The sequence below is a fragment of the Neophocaena asiaeorientalis genome, unplaced genomic scaffold (genome assembly GCF_003031525.2).
Source record: "Neophocaena asiaeorientalis asiaeorientalis breed wild unplaced genomic scaffold, Neophocaena_asiaeorientalis_V1.1 scaffold67, whole genome shotgun sequence".
Lineage (NCBI taxonomy): Eukaryota > Metazoa > Chordata > Mammalia > Artiodactyla > Phocoenidae > Neophocaena > Neophocaena asiaeorientalis.
The window spans coordinates 3199198-3219523 of NW_020173731.1; the positions used below are offsets into that span (position 1 = coordinate 3199198).

A 20326-nucleotide genomic window follows, 5' to 3' on the forward strand; every position below is an offset into this window, starting at 1 on the left:
GAGTCGGCCTGAGGTCTTGAACCCTTGAGAGAAGAGGTCTGAAGGGACGGCTGAGCCACACTGAAAAATGGTCTGAATGCCAGGCCCAGGTGTTGACCTAATTGAGTAGGCAGTGGGGAGCCATGGAAGGTTGCAAACTTTCTGCTTGGTTCCACTAGAGCTTTCAAAGGGAAGAATGCATTCCTTTGGTGGGGGAGGGAAGATGGGATGAATGGCTGTGTTTGATCTTATAAAGTAACCGAATTTGTCAAATGGCATTTCTGCAGCCGGTCAAAGAACAAAGTTAAGTACACAGGGCGCTCCCCAGGTGTGCAGCTGTGTGCAGGCTCTCTCTCTGCCATTTTTCATCCTAGCGCGGCCACTCTCGCCTGGCCCTGTGGTGGGACCACATACCTCAGGGAGGCCCCAGACACAGATGGAGGCGGTGGGGTTGAGTACAATAGCAGAGGGGTCCCTTTGGACTTTTTCTTCTTTCAAAGTAGGAGACAGCAGTTTATTGGAGCACTTTTTGATCTTCAGTTATCTTTATTTTATTCTATTGCCACATGCCTTTTATTAGCTTTTCAAAATTAATATTGAGTTATTTCTAATACTCGGTACCTGGATGCACAGACATAGCTGGATTCCTAAGCCACGTGGCATCTTTGTGATTCCACAGCATAAAACTGAAAACATCGAGCTTGTTTCCTATCATGGACTTGAGTTGTTTCAGTGGATGGCTAAACAGAAAACAGCAAATTAATCAGTAACACATGAAAAATGAGAGCTGCTAGCAATTCCCTCCGTCTTCTCTAAGGTTTCTCAGGACCATCTGCAGAGCTATAGAATTTCTAATATATAGTTGTGCTCGCATGTTCCAGCTTTAAGAAATATTGATTTTCTCCAGTTGCATCATTTGAGATGGGATGTTTCTTGCACTTTTGAGGTGTACCTTTGGGGGGTAGTGTTTCATGAAAAGCTGTTAAATTGGACGTGATCTTGATATAAATGATATTTTAGAACCAAGGGAATGAGGCGTTTTGGATGTTTTCTGTGAAAACATCAGTTCCCCCCCCCTCAAGTGTCTTTGATGAGCCTTGGAAGGCTCACCGGGACACACAGCTCAGAGCCCCTTCTAACGCCCCCTCTGGAGCTCAGAGGAAGACGGAGCACATCTGTACCCTCCTTGGTGCTCACCAGCCTGGGGGGCGTGGAAGTTGCACCTGGGAAGGGCAGAGGCATCTGGGCTGGAGCCACCGAAAGGGATGGGATGAGCTATAGAATCTCCATGCCTGTCAGTGTCTCAGGAACTGCTTGGTCTCCCCATCTTGGATGTATTCCTCCAGACTCCATCTCACTTTCCTGCTAAATGTTTAACAAGCCCTTTAAATACTCCCGCCATCATTGAAAGGGAGTTGGGAAGCAATGTGTCCTGTTGACTCTAATCCCATGGGAGCCAGCACAGCACTGGTCCAGGGGCCTGGGATTCAGTTGGTTGAGACACCAGCTGGTCAGCTCCCCACCTGTTACCTTCTGGAGCTCCGCTGTGACGGTTGAGCTGTCGTGGCCTCTTTTGTTCCCAAGGCCCCATCAACTAGTCTCTGAATGAGCCAGCTCTGACTTCAGGTGGCTCTGAATTAGTTTGCTGGGATTGTGCTGGTGGATAAAAAGGCCAGGCACAATCCCTTCTTGGGCTCAGCTTTGGAAGGGATGATGACCTGGAAACTCATTTGCCTGTATATCCTCACTGTTAAAAATGTGTAAGCACTTACAGAGGATTTTTTTTAACTTTTAATTTTATATTGGAGTATAGTTGATTACCAGTGTTGTGTTAGTCTCAGGTGTACCACAAAGTGATTCAATACATGGACATGTATTTATTCTTTTTCAAGTTCTTTTCCCATTTAGGTTGTTACATAATATTGACCAGTTTCCCTGTGCTATACAGTAGATCCTTGTTGGTTATCCATTTTAAATATAGCAGTGTGTACACGTCAATCTCAAACTCCCTGACTATCCCTTTCCCCCCAACCCTACCCCCTGGTAACCGTAAGTTGGTTCTCTAAGTCTGTGAGTCTGTTTCTGTTTCTTAAAAAGCATTTTTAATGAAAGTCCAAGAGGCAGGCAGATAGGGAAGAAGAAGGTAAATGAAAAAAGAGCTATTCCCAGATCCTCCAGAATTTAGATGGCAACCCCAAATATGCCTTGAAATAGCCTGTTATAGTGGAGAGCCCTGTTACAAAAGTAAAAACGAACCTCTGTCCTAAAAATGACAACCTCTAATTCAAAGGACTAGGGGCTTCCCTGGTGGTGCAGTGGTTGGGAGTCCGCCCGCCGATGCAGGGGACACGGGTTCGTGCCCCGGTCCGGGAAGATCCCACATGCCGCGGAGCGGCTGGGCCCGTGAGCCATGGCCGCTGAGCCTGCGCGTCCGGAGCCTGTGCTCCGCAACGGGAGAGGCCACAGCAGTGAGAGGCCCGTGTACCGCAAAAACAAACAAACAAAGGAGTAAAGGGAGACTGAGGAAGTGAAGCTAATCAGGAACAACTTCTAGAAAAAAGAGAGCTTTTAAGGTTTGCAAGCAAAATAGCGAGTGACCTTAACTGCTTTCCATTTTGATAGGATTTGGCCCTGGAAGAAGCTGTTCTGGAGGAGCTGACACAGAAGGTGGCCCAAGAACACAAAGCCCACAGGTAAGGCGGGGGCTGCCAGGCCCAGCACGTGGCCACCGTCCTGTCCGAGGCAGGAGACATTCGGGCCCCTCCGCGCAAGCCCCGGCTGAGTCAACACAGTTCTGTTTCTTGTAGCAAGTGATTCAGCTCTGTTCTGAGAGTGCACGTAGATTTGAAAACTGTGCTACCACTCCCCTTTCTTTTTTTCTCTCTCTCCCTTTTGTTTTTTCCTCCCTCCCTCCCTTTCTGTTTTTTTTTTCCTTTTTCCTTTTTTTCTTTAACACCAATTGGCCCACACGTTGGCCAGAGGAATTCCTCTCTGTGACCTTCCTAAAACTGTTGCCAGACCTGGGAAGCCTGGGACTGCTTGTGCTGAGTGCAGACCTCAAGAGCTGCTTTGGGTGGGAAAGTCAAGGTCAGGAGGGGAAAGAGTGAGATCTTAGGCATCCCTGAGAGCTTGATCAGGGCTACGTGGAGCTCTTTGGGACATGTGCAGTGGTCCTAGACTCTTCTCTTATCTTGGTTACTTGGCTCCCAAAATGTCATCCTCAGAAACTTTTGCCTTTCTTCCTTCTTTCTTTTTTAACAGTGGAGATTTTTTTCCCATGTGGGAGAAAAATACATTTTTTTTTTTTTTAAAGCAGGCAGCATTATTCACCAGGATGTCTGGAATAATTATTTAGTGTTTATAGGGCTGTAGGTCTTAATTAAATATTTTACCTTCCTCTTATTATTCCCTGTTGAGTAAAAGGCTACTGAGGAATATGTTAATGCATTACTTAGTAATGCACCATGCCTGCACAGTTGGTTGGGTGACAATGGCTTTTCCCAGAACTAAAACCACAGTTCTGGAATTTGCCGCCAGGAGGGTAGGATCTTCCACTGACTTTATGGCTCTTAACCATTTCCTCCTTTGATGCTCTTTTGATTTTAGTGGAATCCTGCCAGCAGAAGCTGAGCTTATGTACATCAATGAGGTGGAACGTTTGGATGGCTTTGGACAGGAAATCTTCCCTGTGAAGGTAGCATACCCTCTCCTTGCTTCAGCCGTCTCAGAACAGCACAGGCATTTGGAAAACCAGTGTTGATTGAGAGCAGAGAGCCAGAAGGCTTGGCTTCCTTTCTGCTGCGTGGCATTAGCTGGCAAGTCCAATTTACTTTAGGTAAAGCAAACCCTATTTCGTAACAGAGAGAGTTTGAAGCTTTCCATGGTCTTCAGCAGAATATCTCATCTGTAAGACAACCTTCTGAGTGAGTACCAAACACCAGCCCATTTGGTGCCAAGAATTTATCGAGGCCACATCCAGCCTTCCAGTGGGACATGGAGCAAACATCATGCGTGCCTTAATACAGACCCTCCCCAGCAGTTTTCTTGCCCGAGCTTCTTTTCTTTTCTCTTCTTTGGGCTGATGCAGTGATAATTGTTTGTGAGGAAGAATAACATTTCCTGTATGCAATCATACTTTATTTCTCCAGCTCTACAGAGCCTCTGTTGTGGGTTCCCAGCCCCTTTGGTGTTGTCTGGAAACTATGCCTAGGAAACGGTTACAGCACATCCCATCCTTTGTAACAGATCCACCTCCTGAAGTGGGTGTGGTTTGGGGGTTCATGGTGCAAGGTCATTTACAGAGCTGAGCCCATCATCCAAACTCATTTTCCTCTCTCCTCTGACCCACTTTACAAAAGATGGAGTTTTATCAGAAACCTAAAGCAACTGGCACATCTCGGCAATTTGGGAGATGCCCGCAATTTCAGCATAAACATTTCACTCCAGACTGGCTCCGCTGGCTGTTGTATAAGTGTTCTGTTCCCCCTCTGTTGCATGCTTGCAATTTGCCTTAATGAGAACTGCCCATGTGTATCAAGCAGAAGCGAGCAGGGTGTCCGCAGCTTGCAAAAAAGGCCAAATGGCTCCTTTTTAGATTTGTTTAATTTTCTTTTGCTTCTCTCATGGCTGCCCTTCATAGGGTTGTCATCCATTTTCCTTGCAATAATACCTTATGAAGCCATCTGCATCCCACTTCCATTTCACCAGCCCATATATAGTCATGACATTTTGGAAAACCAGACTAAACTTTTCTCCACTTCTAGAAAACTGACTTCTCAGGCCCTGGAAGTTGGAGGTTTTGTCATGGTGGTCATTTGCTTGTGTTGTCTTTAGTAATTCTGAACTGTGGGAAATAGAGGCAGTGGAGACAGTGTTGAAATCCACCGTGCTTGGTTCTGATGTGTTTTCTAGTCTGTCCTTTAGTGGGAAAAGTACAAGGGAGATACCACAGCTTAGTCCGAGTGGGCAGATAGGCACGGCTGACTCACTGCCAGTGGGTGTAACTCAGCTGGGCTGCTGCTTTTTTTCTTCCTCCACCACATATCTGTTCATGACTCAGGTGACCACCTACAGACCACATGATTCCTGGAGACCCAAGGATGATGGGTGGGGCAGCAGTAGCCGTGCGGGCGATGATGGGGTCAGCTCTAAGTGAAAAAGCCACCAGGAAAGTATGGACGGGCAGCCTGCACATGGGGATGGGGTCCCTTTGGGTTAGTATAGGTCCTTCTTGACCAAGTAAGGTTTTAAAAGTGTGTTATGGATGTGTCCCAGGGAAGAACCTTTATGTTTAGTGTAGGTTTTTCCATGAGTGGTTTCTCAAAAATTTTCAAGGTTCAGGGCGGGGGTCCCTTCCATTTCCTGACAGGTCTGCCCCTCCCCCTCCACAAACACGGGGCTGGCCGCAGCCTCCACCCTCCTGTATTGTCAGAGCACGTGGGCATGGAGGGATGGAGCTTCTGGAATGGGTCATACAGAGTCTGGAGCCTCAATCCTTGACTAAGTTGTTCTGACGGGTATCCGTTCTGTGTTTTTTCCATTGTCCCACCCTGGTGGCCTGCTCCTCCCATGTCCCCATCCACTCCCACCAGACCTCTGCACCCACCTACTGGCAACGTGCCCAGAAAAGTCTTTCTGCAGAATTTTCCTTTTTCTTCCCGTCTCTACTTCACCTATCTTCTTTTCCCTCACAGACTTTTCTGTAATACAGCTTACCTTTGAACTTCTCATAATTACCGAGGCCCTCTTTTTAAATATTTATTTATTTATTTTGCTGTGTTGGGTCCTCGTTGCTATGCGTGGGCTTTTCTGTAGTTGCGACGAGCGGGGGCTTCTCTTGTTGCGGAGCACGGGCTCTAGTCGCGCAGGATTCAGTAGTTGTGGCTCACGGGTTCTAGAGCACAGGCTCAGTAGTTGTGGCTCGCGGGCTCTAGAGCGCAGGCTCAGTAGTTGTGGCGCACGGGCTTAGTTGCTCCGCGGCATGTGGGATCTTCCCAGACCAGGGCTCGAACCCATGTCCGCTGCATTGGCAGGTGGATTCTTAACCACTGCACCATCAGGGAAGTCCCCAAGGCCCTTGTTTCCTCCCCAGTTCTTTCTGTCTCGGCTTTTGCCATCAGCAGTTGTCTTTCCCTTTCTCTCTCTCTGTTAGAAGACGCCTACTTGAATGGAAGCTTTGGGAGGGGCGTTGAGAAGAGGTCCCTGAGAAGGGACACTGTCATCTTTGTGTCTTAAGTGGGATCGAGTGTTCTGAGGGAGGTAGGGGTTTATCTTTTCCATCTTAGGCCTAGTTGGGCACGGCCCTCCACTTACTCCACAAAGAGGATGTCCCCCGAGTGAAAGCAGGAGGCTGGGTGACAGTATACTCACTGGATGCTGAACCTTGCTCCCACTCTGCTCTCAAGAACACTGGAAGCCAGGTTATACTCTTCCAGGCGGGAGGCTGGAGGCACCTGACTGGACCAAGAGACCAGACCGAAGACCTCTGGGTTCCCCCAGACAGGGCGCAGCAGGTTGCCCAACAGTGAAGCCTATCATCCACGTGCCCTTCCTGTGCTCACAAAGGTCCCAAGCAGCATTTAGCATCCCACCCTGGAACGTGAATAGACAGCCAAGGATCATCAACCCCCATGATGCCCTAATAAGAACAATAGACGTCAACCCAATGAGAATGAAGCAGTGTGAAAGAGGCAGAGAGTCTGCAGGGTGAAGGGCCCCCTGCCCAAAATACCATCCTATGAGTCTCAAGGATAAAAAATTAAAATATATTACCTTCTTGAAGGAATAGAGTGCTTTTAAAAGGGAACATTCGGTAAATAAAAAAGAACTCTCAGAAATTTAAAATATGATATCAGAAATGGAAAACTTAATAGATAGGTTAGAAGATTAAATTAAGAGAAATCTCACCCCCCCAAAAAACCCAAAGTAATGGAATGTGGAAGGCAGGAGATAAAATTGGAGGGCCAGCCCAGATGTCCAACATCTGAACAGTGGGAGTTCTAAAAGGAGTGAAAAGGGGAAACAGAAGGTAGTAATTTGAGAAAATATCCCAGAACTGAGGAACATGAGGTTCTAAATTGGAAGGCCAAGCATGGTGGATGCAAATAGACACACTCTAGGGTTTTAAGTGGTGGAAGTGGATGCCTTTAAGGGAGAGGAAATGGTGGGTCCAAGGCTGCTTTTAAATAAGATCTAAAGAGGATTCAGTTCTTCAAACTGTGTGCGTAAATACTTGCACATATGCAGTATGCAGATATAATCAAACTATGTGTGTGTATAATTTTGATTTAAAAAACCAAAAACTAGGGTTAGAAAAGATATTAATAGATATTCATGAAAGAGAAAATCTTAACTGCCAACAAATCTGAGAAAATCCTAAAATTCTTTCTCAAACAGGAAATGTATTGTGACAAACTGAGATAAAGGAAAGAAAGGTATCTATGTAGTCTATTAGGATGTGCAGTGGGATGCGTCCCTTGGGACCTAGTGGCTTTTCTGCCCCCATTCCGTTCTATGACTCATTCCACGTATGGCTGAGAAACGGGTTGTGGTCCCCGTGGGTAGGCTGCCAGACCGCTGGGGATCTGTTTCATCACAACGATCTTTTGTTGGTCTTATGCAGGACAATCACGGAAACTGTGTGCACCTGGGCATTTTCTTTATGGGGATTTTCGTGAGAAACAGAATTGGAAGACAAGCAGTAATATACAGGTAGTCTGATTTGTCTTTCTCCTTTTTCCCCTCGAGGTGCTCTAGCAAACCCCATGGAGTATGAAAGTTACACAGATGAGTTAAGAGGCAGACCATGGATCAGAGTTGAGCTTTCCTCAACTCTGATAAGATCCGCCCCCTCTGCAGGATGTCAGGGGTCATGGAGACATTCATCTCACGTTCCCTGGGGGTTTGGGGATGGGGGATGTTCTTTCTTTCCACCTGACCCCAAGAAACGCGTAGTTGAACCTCCACTGAGCCAAAGAGTGGAACAAAACTCTGTGAGTCTGGTTGGAGATGGGCTCTTCCATGAGTCAGGTCCCCATGGGATTACCTTTGCCTCGATTACCCATGACCAGTCATTAAATCCACACTGGCTTCTTTCCATTGCCCTGAACCCTCTCCCTAACCACGTGCTAGAAAAGTGCAAACTAATTTTTCTGTTAACGAAAGAGGTCTATTTGTGAAAGTGCGTTTTGAAAAAGCAATCAGTTTGTTATCGTAACTGAAAGGACTTGGGTACTTTTTATTATTTTGACTTTTTATTATTTTTTTTATTATTTTGACTTTTTATTATTTTTTTATTATTTTGACCCTTCAACCTTCTTTTCCATTTAAAATGAGTAGAGGCAGCATAGGGAAGTGGCAGGGTGTCCCCTGCATTACATGTCAATGAGCTTGCTTTGTATAGGTGCCCACAGATCCCATCCTAGTATCAACAGTCCGAAAAACTGCATGCTTGCTTTCATTTAGGAGGGCAGTATGGCCTATTATTTACCGGAAAGACAGCTTTCCAGTGTGTGCCTCTGATAGGCAGAGTTGCACGTGGACAGATGATCAAAGACGGATCTTAGAGGCAAAGCACGGGCCACTTTCTGGAAGTGAGTTCTTGGCCAGCCGTGTATTCTCTGGATCAGCAGTTACTGCAGGTCATTTTGAGAAAGTTTTCCCACTAAAAGCTTCCTAATTGGCTTTTATTTTCCTAGGTCCCCACCCTGCCAGTATTTTTGTCCATTTATTTTCTCTTGCTCTTTGAATAGAGACATTATTGAAACAGGAGTGGGGAGAGAGAGCTCTTTGGAGCTACAGAATAAGCTTTTTGACTATTGGACATATTCAGTCAACTCATATACCTACAACAAATTAAATAAAATATATAAATATGTGCAGAGTTGTAACTGTATACTTTTATGCCCATGTAAAGCTATCCAGGCATTTTTGTCCCACGCAGTTCTTTGTAGCTAAATCAGTGCTTGAGTCTGGAGGAGAGAAGCAGACACATCTTGGATTCTGGCTATCTAGATTAAGTAGAAAATAGCAATTTGAAAGTTTGCTGATCATAAGCGCCTCACAGGTTTTGTTCAGTTTCCTCAGGAACTGCTTCTAGACTGCTTCCTTTAGCGCTTGCCTTGAAACCCTTACAAGATGGGAATTGACTTCTACTACAGTGTCATGTTAATTGTGCCACTAAGGTGGTGAGGTCATATGGTGGAGTGCGGAGTGGACCCAGAATTTTGGCAGTTGATTTGAGGGAATGGAGCTAGAGGAGACCACATCTCTCTTATCTCTTGAGACCTTCACTAAGGAGCACATAGCTATGAGTCCACATGGATGTGATCTAATGGAACTGTAAGTCAGCAGACAGCTGTGCAGAACACCTGTAGATGTACGTAAAAACAGGTGGTACTGGTGTAATGGAAAGCTGATCGGAGGAAAACCTGGAAGGTATAGAACTCATCGGTCCCTGACGAGCAGAGTGAGTGAGGCTAAGTCATCCCCTTTGGCCTGAATTGCCTCATCTCCAGAGTGGAACGTAAATAGCCACCTTGTCTACCTAGGAGAGTTGATAAAAGAACTGTACTCTATACAGATGTGGGACAACCTCATTACTTTTCATTATTTCAGCAAACATCTATTGTATGCTGTGTGCCAGGTGTACTTGGTGCTTGGAATACAGAGATGAAGAAAGCAGAATCTCTGCCCGGGGCATGAGGGCCTATGATCGAGTTTGGTTTAGTTAGGGATCTGGTCACAGACATGAACAATTGTGATACATACAATGTGGTGACTGATAGAGGACTACACTAGGGTCTTTCCTGGCATGTGGGTGCTTGGGGATGAGGAAAGGCTTCCTGGAGAAGGTGACTTCTTCTGAGTCTTAAAGGAATCATGCAGGCAGAGGTAGAAGTGTAATGGGCAAAAGCAGGATGGCGGGAGAAGGCGGTGGGCAGGGAATTATAGGTCACGGAACAGAGTGAAGGGTAGGTAGTGTAAGAGATAATTAGAAACTGGCTCCAAGTAGAATGGGAAGCAGGAGCTAACCTTCCTTTGCCTGGTGGTTCTTTCTGTGTGTCTCATTTTAGATAAGATCTTCATGAGGAAAGGGAAGGAAACGTATGTGTGTGTTTAGATGACAAAAATGTAGGCACATTAAACACTCCCTAGGCATTTTTTCCAAGTGGCATAATCAAATCTGTAGTGTACATCGCAACACAGAGCCTCTGTGCATTCTTCAGCCTAGATTCCTGGAGACACATGATTTTTTTTTTTTTTGGCCGCGCTGCATAGCTTGTGGCATCTTAGTTCCCCGACCAGGGATCGAACCCAGGCCCTCGGCAGTGAAAGCGCGGAGTCCCAACCACTGGACCGCCAGGGAATTCCACACGTGACTTTTAAATGACGTCCCCCTCCAGCATTGAAAACGGGGATCACGGGAAATGCTCTGTCCATTTGGAAGCGTGAAAACCAAGGCAGTGGAAGTCTCTGGCTTATTTTCCTCCTAGGTCGTAAAGGAAAGTGTACTTTATTAACAGCAATATCTAGACGTCGTTGACATAGGATTTTTAGCCATTTAAATAGATGTGTGTTACATTTTATTTCCTTTTCTGCTTTGAGAGGAGGGACGTTGAGCTTTTAAAAATATGGTTACATCATACTTTGTAAAATGAGACTCAGGAATAGCAGGTGACACTCCTATACCGTCATAAACGCCTAGAACGTCTTTGGGCAAACGCCGTTGGCTTTCTTCTGTGCAGGTGGAATGACATGGGGAATATCACTCACAACAAGTCAACTATCCTGGTGGAGCTCATCAGCAAAGAGGAGACTGCCCTCTTTCACACGGTAAGCAAAACGGGCAGGTGAAGGCAGGGTCCCACAGGCAGCTTGCTGTTTGTCTTCTCAACCTGTAATATCTTCTCCTCGCTCTCCATGTCAGGACAGAATAAGTATTCTGTTGAAGCCATAACTTTCCAGTACTCGCCTAGAGCTGTCATCACTCATTTCCAGAAGGTGGTGGGGACCTCATGTTCACAATGCTGAGGTTTCAAGCTGAGTTTTGACTCTAGGGTTTGGGTTCCTCCACCAGCCTTCTATGTGGTGGATCACATTGTCGGGCATGCCCTTGACTAGTCACCCCTGATGACATTGCATGGTATTTTCTTTTACTGGCTGGTCTGGATTTTCTTTGCCATCATAATCCAAACCTGATCTGAAGCAAACTGGGTGATTGCCTTTCTGTTGAGAGCCTACTTGAGAGCCAGGACACTCCCTGCACCTCCCTGCCTCCCGTTTGATGATGCTTGGCGTTCATGCTACGCTCTGCCTTGATTCATGTACTGATTTTCAAAGCACTCGGTTTAGCATTATGTAAAGACACGTCAGATCATCACTGTAACCCCAACGTCTTTAGCAGACAGTATTTGTCTGCCATCCTTGGGTGGGCTTCATAGACATGACCGCCACTGAATTTCAGCACACTGGTTTCTGGCTCGGGGTTATTTTGTGCTTGACATGAAGGGAGGAAGGGACGTGTCCCTGCTCAGAGGAATCCTAGTGAAATGCACGTATTTGGGTTGGCTAAAAAGTTCCTTCGGGTTTGGATGGCCCAACCCGAACGAGCTGTTTGGCCAGCCCAATACAATCAAAAACAAATGTTTATTTGTCCCCTGTTTCTTCTTCTCCAAGGATGATATCGAAAACGCCAAGTATATATCTCGATTGTTTGCTACACGGCACAAGTTTTACAAACAAAACAAAATCTGCACTGAGTAAGTAAACATTTTGTCCACCCTCTCCCTGGATCAGCTTCAATTCTTGTGCTTTAGGGATGGTGTAGATCGCTTTTTATACTGACTCTTTTTCCTCATTCCTTGTAGAAGCTAAAGGGGCAAGTTAAAGCCGGGCGGGAGGGAAAGAGCTTTAATGATGAAGACTGTCTTGTGTAGTCTATATGCCTAGGGAGAAAATGATTTGCAAATTGACTGTGAATGCTTGACTTCCTGAACGGATTGGCCGACATCAGTGCCTTTCCAACCTCTGCCATGAGTTTGGAGGAACCGAGTGGTTCCCAATTTGCCGGGGCGCCCCTTCGTGTCAGATGTGGAGTGTGTTCAGAAGCAGGTAGCAGAGTGACGAGCCAACTTGAAAGAGAAGAAGCTGCTGTCATCCTCAGCCCTGTGTTGCTCACACAGTTGGCTAACCCTGCGTGTGCTTCTGGGTCACGTCACCCGCCTGTAAATGAGAGGCCAGGGTAATTAGAGGAAGGCTTGGAAGACGCTAATAGATGTCACAAATCCATGTGTGTGTTTTCCAATTTAATTTGGAAATAAAGATGATAAAGGGAGTCTGATGAGGGAACTTAACTGTGACCTGACCTTGGATATAGCGTGCCGGGCTCACACTATCATAGCCTTTCCTCTGGTTGCCTTCAAAAGACGTTCCTCAGCAGAGTACATCAGCAGTTGGGGCGTCCAAGGTGCTTAATTTTGTTTCAAAGAACTTCGGGACGTAAATGCAGGAGAAGAACTGTTTTCCCACTTCCCCAGTGGACACATGCAAGAGTGTGAAAATACTGTCCTAGAGCAGTTCCTGCTGAAGAAGGTGCTGCTTTAGAACTGGAGCATCAGGTCCTGACAGACTTTTTTCTCTACGTGATGGAGGCTCTTTCAAACCAGTCTTTGCCATTGGCCACTGTCAGAGTCTGAAAGTATATTTGATAGTAGTTGGCGCTCTGTATCTGTGGGTTTCCTATACGTGAATTCAACCAACCGTGGATCAAAATATATTAAAAAATATTCCAGAAAGTTCCAAAAAGCAAAACTTGAATTCACTGTGAACTGGCAGCTCTTTACATTGTATTATAAGTAATCTAGAGATGATCTGAAGTGTGTGGGAGGATGTGCATGGGTTATATGCAAATGCTATGCCAGATGATATAAGGCACTTGAGCATACATGGATTTTGGTATCCGAGGTGGGTCCTGGAACCAATCCTCCTTGGATACCAGGAGATGACTATATAGTATTAGGTCTGCCAGCAAAGTTTGCAAATGTAAATCAGAAGAGCACTAATTAGAGAGCAGCAATTTAAGCCACCATATCTGTTATGGGTACACACGTGCATACACACGCATGCGCGCATAGACAACACACACCATTCTTTTGAACAGATTCCCTATAGGTCACATCTTTGCGGTTCTCTGCTGTTGCCTTTGATCTGTTGGGGTGTCTTTGACATTAACAAGAATTCTATAGTTGACTTCTGTAGGGTGAATTTAAAAACAAAACTATTTTGAGAAATGTAGTCTTCTGGTTTGATCATTTCTTAGCAAGTGGCTTTAACATAAAATGTTCTGAGTATTTGTAATTCTTTTGTGGCCTTTTCTTCTCACATGAGTGAGCATCACATATATGAGTGAGCCTCACATATTAGACTGAAAATTAAGGAAATTCTGTTTTCCTTTCTACTTCTGTAATAATCATTCCTTTCTTCTTCACAACCATGTACGGGAGGTTCCTAACCGCTTATCTGATAAAAACTGGGACTCTCTAAAAAGCATACGGCCTACCCCACATAGACAGTAAAGTCTGTACATATTGATAGTTTCAGAGCCTCAGCATGGGCTACTTGAGGACTTGGGATAGCCCTCTGGAGTTTCAGGAAATTAGCCTCATCTGAACAGCATCCTTCCAGAGGTCTCCACTCTCCAACCTCTAAAAGACTGTTGTTGATTTTTATTTCCCTTATAATTTGTCTTTAGAAATAAGCCTCGTTCTTCTAATATTACTTTGTAAAACATATTATAAAAGTATCATATGTTCCAAACATTTTGAAAATAAAGAAAGGACAAAAAAGAAATCGAAATTGTTCTTAGCTTCAGCACCCAGAAATAGAAAATGTTTATGTTTTGCTGTAATTCTTAACTCATCTTTTCTCCTTTCCCCTCTTCTCCCTCTCTTGTCTATCTGGTCTTCTTGTACATGGTAAATAATAATAACCATCCTCATTTTTTTCAACTTCTCACGTAGACAATCAAATTCTCCACCCCCTATCAGACGCCAGCCCACCTGGAGCCGGTCCTCCCTGGTATGTATGAAATCTTCAGTTATCAAGTCCTCTGCCTGTCGGGGTGTGAGTGTCCCTTTGTTGTTAACTTGAGGAGAGGGATGACTAGGGCCTCATGACTAGGTCGTGACCTCATGACCAGGTGAGATATGGTGAGAACACAGAAGGGCATCAGTCTGCTATGCAGGTGAGATGCACACCCATTTTGTCCCTCTTGTGCCCACCCATGTCCGTCACTTTTCTAAGTGTGACTCAGGGTTCACCCCCATGAATTTTAGTCTGGGCCGATGAGACCATGTTCCTTGAGCACGCAACCTACTGTGTGCTTTTTTCCACTTGCTTTATCTATCTTTATCCACTATTTCTGATTTTTGCATATAGATGTGTCTTCAGTTATAATCTCCACAAATCCTTTTGTATTCACTGCCGTAGACAGAGTTTAATAAACTAGTCAGAAAATATCTACTTTAAATGAGCAAAAATTGAAGGAGCCTAGTTGATGGTCTTAGGTAGAGTATTCAGTGGGGAAGAAAATTAAAATTAATTAATTTTCTAATTTTAAGGCCAACAGAATTTTAGTTGATCCGCTTCTCTACCTACCATTAGCCTTTTTTTAAAAACTGCTCTTCTAATCATGTGAATAAGGGAAAACAACTCATTTCATCGCATGTGTTCTGTCTTAGACTGTGTTTTATTTTGAGAATTACTTAAGGAGGATATCATAGCAAGACGTGGGAGTGTTCGTTTCCTTTAAAATGTCTACTTGTTTTACGTCATAATTCTTTTATTTTAGGTTATGATTTATTTTACACAAAATCAGAATAAACATGTGACCTTTAAATGTGTGTAGGTTGAACAGTTCCTTTGAGTTGATGGGAGAATAAAATGGAATTTTTCTTTGTACGCAATATATATCCTATAGCACATCTTTCACTTGTCTTTTAAAAGGAACCGTTTTAGGAATTTTTTCTTTTTCTTCTGGAAAATGCATTGACATGAACTCTTAGAATTCTAGAGTTTGGTCATCATATCACATAATATTGATAATTCCTGCAAACCCACGTGAATATTATTAATCTCTGTGTTAATGCACAACATCTCACAAGAGGTCTTTGCCTTGGAGATGTAGAGGGCTGCTTTGGGCTTCTCCCCTGAAGTATCAACAGATTTGTTCATGGCACTGGTTTCCTTATTCTTCTCCTTTGTTGATATGATTTTCCTTTTCCCTTCCTTAAGGTCCACATGTCTTTACTAGTGACATAAATGTTCACTTGTGTCCATGAAACACCAGGGGAAGCAAAGTGTTTTAGGGCTATCTTGTGATTTGATCTCATCCTAATTATCTAGAGAAGATACAGAGGCTTTCCTGTTTTGTTTGGATGAAGATAATCTACAGGAAGCCAGATTCCTGGCTTCTCCCTTTCCTCTGCCCCTTAGGATTAAACCATTTCAGCAAGAGCTCCTTGGGATGAGTGAGAGTAAAACCAGAGAACATTGTCTCCTTTGGGCTTCCTGGCTGATAACAAGGGCTTCTAATTGTTGTTTTTCTTTTGCCCTTCTAGCTCCTATATTGTGGCATCTAATTTGTTTTTGTGTTAGCAGATCTGGAAAGAAACAATAATATATTGAAATATATAAAGAGACAATAAATAATCCTGAAATGGTGTTTGGAGGATTAGCTATTACTGTTTCTCACTTGTATTGCTTACAGACTTATGCCAGTTCATAAACAGCCACCTACTTATAGGATTTTTCTTTTTTTTTTTTTTTAAATAAGAGCGAGAGAAGGCAGAGGTGAGCCAACTTTGCCTTGCTGTATATTTCTGTTCCCTTGTATGAATCCCTCCCTACTGTTTTGTTTTGTTCTGTTTTGTTTTTTTAAACCTAAAAACTGGCTGTCCAATCATGGAAAAATTGAGTTGAATTACGTATTATCAAAAAGAGGAAAAATATTTTTAAATTGCTACTCAAAAACCAGCCGAGAGAGATTTGGGAATATTTAGAAGAGCTGATACCCTGAACTACTTTCTTAGATTAATTTCAATTCTTTACTTCCTCTACCCTGATTCTCTTTCATTTTTGGATTTCTTGTCTTCATTACCTTCTTTATTTGCCCCTTTGATGCTTAAACATTATTTGTAGCAAAGGAAATAGTAGATGAGTTATTTGCCCAGCCTCGGACTCTGCGTAGAGTATTCTTCTTCTGTTGAGGAATACTGAGAAAGTGTGACCCCTGCTGGCTTTGTGGGGTTGTTTTTTTTTTTTGACTTGATCTCAGCTCTGTCCCAAAGCAGTAACATTTAAACTAATATCTATCAGATTAATTTTAAAATAATCAAATAGAAATATAAGAGATCATCCTGTTTGGTGGTTTACAAGCTTAAAGTTTAGTTTTTAATATCAAAACTCTTCCTTCACCTGGAACCCTAATACGTGAATAAAATGGATAATGTTGGAGGGAGGAGACTGACTTGAGTGACAGGAAGCTGAGACCTACTGAGGTTAAATGACTTGCTCTAGACCGTATTAGCCATTCATCATATTTCCTTTCTCAGCTCCCCAGGTAGTGAAGCTCTCTAAGCATTTTGGTGTTTTCTCTAGAAGTTTCGCCCTCCTCTGCAGCACGGAGTTATTCAGGTTGAGTCTAAATGTCCATCTTTAAGAGTCTTATGGCGAAGAGTCCTCACTGAAGGGCTAGATGGTTGAACTGGATTCTCTGCAATGGGAGGGTCAATAAGTGGTCCTGGGAACTGCACGCTCATTGTTAGGGATCACATCTCAGATTTTATATAAATTTGCAAGTGGGCCCATCTTAACACTCCCCTGTCCCTATTTGAGGCTGATGTGGCACTGTGAACTAGGGTCATAGGTACAACTGTGCTGATGGGGACGAACTTGTGGCTCCAGGAGGGACCCAATTTTGAATAGAAGGAAACAGGCTTCCGCCTTACTCTCATTATGTTTTAGGTGGAACATAATAAAGTACATCTTCTGAGTTATTCCTTTAAAAAAGGCATTGGGAGCCTTGCAGGTGTGTTAGAAAATACGTTATAAATAGGTGCCTTCATGTTGATTACAGCCTCTCTCTCACCTTGAACCAGCCTCCCCATTCCCCGCTTCTTGTTTCTCCAGTCCTGAGCTTGGTGACGAGACGGGGGTGCGGATGCTTAGGGAAGGGTTGGGTTGAGTGTGGAGGGCAAAGCATCTGCAGCGTGCCTCCCTGCAGGCGTGGTGAACGATGGGGACCACCGTGTGCTCGCGCTGGTGCTCGTGAGTGTTACGGCCGTTTGCGCCAAGGCCTCCCACCTGTGCCGTGTTCTCTGTTTCAGCCCCGGCAACAACCGTACATCTTGCCTCCCATGCACGTCCAGTGTGGCGAACACTACTCGGAAACACACACTTCTCAAGGTAACTGGCTTGCCGCTGTCCCTTCTTAAGACGCAAAGTTGAGAACCGGTGACGGGTACTGAGACTTTTTGGGGGGGGGTGACCGTGATACTTTCATTTTAACTTTGTCATTGTCTGAATGGCAGCAGGCAACAGCTTGGATTTGTGAAAGGCATAGAATATCATTTACTCCTGAGAGGAGAATTTCCCCGGAATTGACTCCAGAGGGACTTGGGGGAAGGCAGTGAGCAAGTTCCTTTCTCCTCTTCCTTCTTGTAAGTGGGACAGAGAGGAGAGTGACAGCTAAGCCCCACAGAATGCTCTTCACCCTCCTTGTCAGTGTCAGAGAGCTTGTAACAGTCAAGCAGGTTTTCAAGGTGACAGAGAACACAGGCATCAGAATAATTGAAAGAAATACACATAAAATCTCAGCCCCTCATTTTTTTTTTTTTTTTTTTTTTGCGGTACGCGGGCCTCTCACTGTTGCGGCCTCTCCCGTTGCGGAGCACAGGCTCCGGACACGCAGGCTCAGCGGCCATGGCTCTCGGGCCCAGCCGCTCCGCGGCATGTGGGATCTTCCCGGACTGGGGCACGAACCCGTGTCCCCTGCATCGGCAGGCGGACCCTCAACCACTGCGCCACCAGGGAAGCCCTCAGCCCCTCATCTTAACTCTCCTTTCCGATCTCTCCCACTGGCCCCTTTCTCAGTGTGCTTATTAAACTGTTTTATTCCTCTTTTCCTCCCTAAACACTCCCATGCAAAGTGTGTAAAAAAACCCATTCCAATAATAATTATTCTGAGAATGAGCTTTTAGAGAGCAGTTCCTCTCCTTAAGCACTTGTTCTGAGCACTTGCACTGCATTGTCTCATTTAATCCTCAGAATAGCCCTAGGAGATATGTACTGCTATTATTTCCATTTGACAGATACAGAAACCGGGGTACAGAAAGGGTCCTGGGAAGCTTGGATACGAGGATTGGTGTCCTGACTCTTGAGCCAGGCTCTGTAATCATTACACTAACTGTATCTCAAAAAAGGAATGGGATCAAACATTGGATGTTGACAGTTTGGCAATTGGATAATTTGTTTCTGGGTTATCATATGCTAGCTGCTTTGAATCTTTCTGCACTGTCTAAATGTGAGCATGGAGACTAAGATAATCAAGATGATGTAATTTAATAAAATACAACTTTTTATAAGCAGACTAGCAGAGTTACCCTGCTTCTATGGGAGGGCACCAAACCCCATTAAGGTGGATAAATGCAACACGTTCTCCTAGTTTTTCTTGCCTGTATCATCTCATCTGGTCTATGTTCCCACCCCTCCTCTTCAGGCAGCCAAGTGTTTTCAGTCACCTTTTCTGTTTTTTAATCTTTTCTGCCTTTGCTTTCTTCTACTCTGCTCATGCTTAAATCTATAGTGTAAAAAATGAATATACTTTGCCCACAGAAAAGTGTGTTGGCAAGAGGTTGCCTGCCTAGGGGTGTCTGTGTATGTGTGTGTTAAAGGAACACTGGACACCCAGAATGGGCCTTACTTTAGAAATCTGCTTTTTATCTCTTTAGGTACCTCTTTAAAGTATTATTAATTTTCATGTGAAACTGACCTCAGTGATGAAACCAACTCTAGAGGCGGGTTTTAGGCAGTGGCTAAAAAAACCTCCTGATTCTTATTTTGCCCTCCGTTGGTTGCCGATCAGAATGAAGCAGCCACGCATGCTGACATCCTGACTGTGTTATTTGCCTCGTGCCTTGATGGATGCTCGGCAGTCCCTCAGATACAGGGAGTTTTCCCACTGCAGTCAGGAAGATCAGCTCCCAGTACTCAATAATTTCAAATCTATTGCCCTATTAAAGTTCTTGACTTCCTGACCCAAACATCCAGTTCTGTCGCTGAGCCGTGAACAAGGGGACAGGTCTCCCAATGTGAGGGCCATTGTTGGTACCTGACTTAAAAGCTCGTGGCCAAATCGAGAACTTAGCCCAGGTGATAACGGTTCCGTGTGTGCATAGTTTTCTTTGTTTAGATTCACTTTTTCTTTTTAGTGTCCTTTAAAACGTTCCTTCCATATGTTGGCATCTTGCCCAAGAAATTACCAGTTTTTCCATGGAATATGTGGGTGGAGACCATGGGATTTCCCTTTTTATGACTTCTGTAAGTGTGAGGATGAACTTGATTGAAGCAGGATGGTGTGGACGTTCACGTGCCTCTGTGTGACTTCTTGCAGACAGCATCTTCCATGGGAATGAAGAAGCCTTGTACTGCAACTCGCACAACAGCCTGGACTTAAGTTATATAAATGGCACCGTCACCAATGGCAGTGTGTGTAGCATTCACAGCGTCAACTCCCTCAGTTGCTCCCAAAGCTTCATCCAGGCGTCTCCCGTGTCCTCCAACCTCAGCATCCCTGGGAGTGACATCATGCGGGCTGACTACATCCCGAGCCACCGGCACAGCGCCATCATCGTGCCATCCTACCGGCCGACCCCCGATTATGAGACAGTCATGCGGCAGATGAAGAGGGGGGTCGTGCACATGGACAGCCAGAGCCAGTCCCTGCGGAACCTCAACATCATCAACACCCACGCCTACAACCAGCCAGAGGATCTGGTGTACAGCCAGCCCGAGATGCGGGAGAGGCACCCCTACACTGTCCCTTATGGGCCCCAGGGGGGCTACGGTAACAAACTGGTCAGTCCATCGGACCAGATCAACCCGAAGAGTACCACGGTGCCCAGCAAGCCCGGGGCAAGCGCCATCTCACACACGGTGAGCACCCCGGAGTTGGCCAACATGCAGCTCCAGGGCACCTATAACTATAACACGGCCCACATGCTCAAAAACTATCTCTTCCGGCCACCACCCCCCCACCCACGGCCCCGCCCCGCCCCCAGCACCCCAGACC

At 45.0% G+C, this 20326-nt stretch overlaps 1 protein-coding gene across 1 annotated transcript in view; it reads left to right on the forward strand.

Moving 5' to 3' along the window:
* The window catches only part of PTPN14 (protein tyrosine phosphatase non-receptor type 14), a 101898-nt gene that overhangs the window by 58799 nt on the left and 22773 nt on the right, over positions 1-20326 (forward strand). The window contains exons 5-12 of the mRNA XM_024751196.1: positions 2602-2672; positions 3586-3673; positions 7601-7689; positions 10725-10812; positions 11656-11738; positions 13998-14055; positions 17364-17442; positions 19649-20324. Of these exons, the coding sequence (XP_024606964.1) occupies positions 2602-2672; positions 3586-3673; positions 7601-7689; positions 10725-10812; positions 11656-11738; positions 13998-14055; positions 17364-17442; positions 19649-20324 (1232 nt within the window). The remainder of the gene's footprint in view (positions 1-2601; positions 2673-3585; positions 3674-7600; positions 7690-10724; positions 10813-11655; positions 11739-13997; positions 14056-17363; positions 17443-19648; positions 20325-20326) is intronic.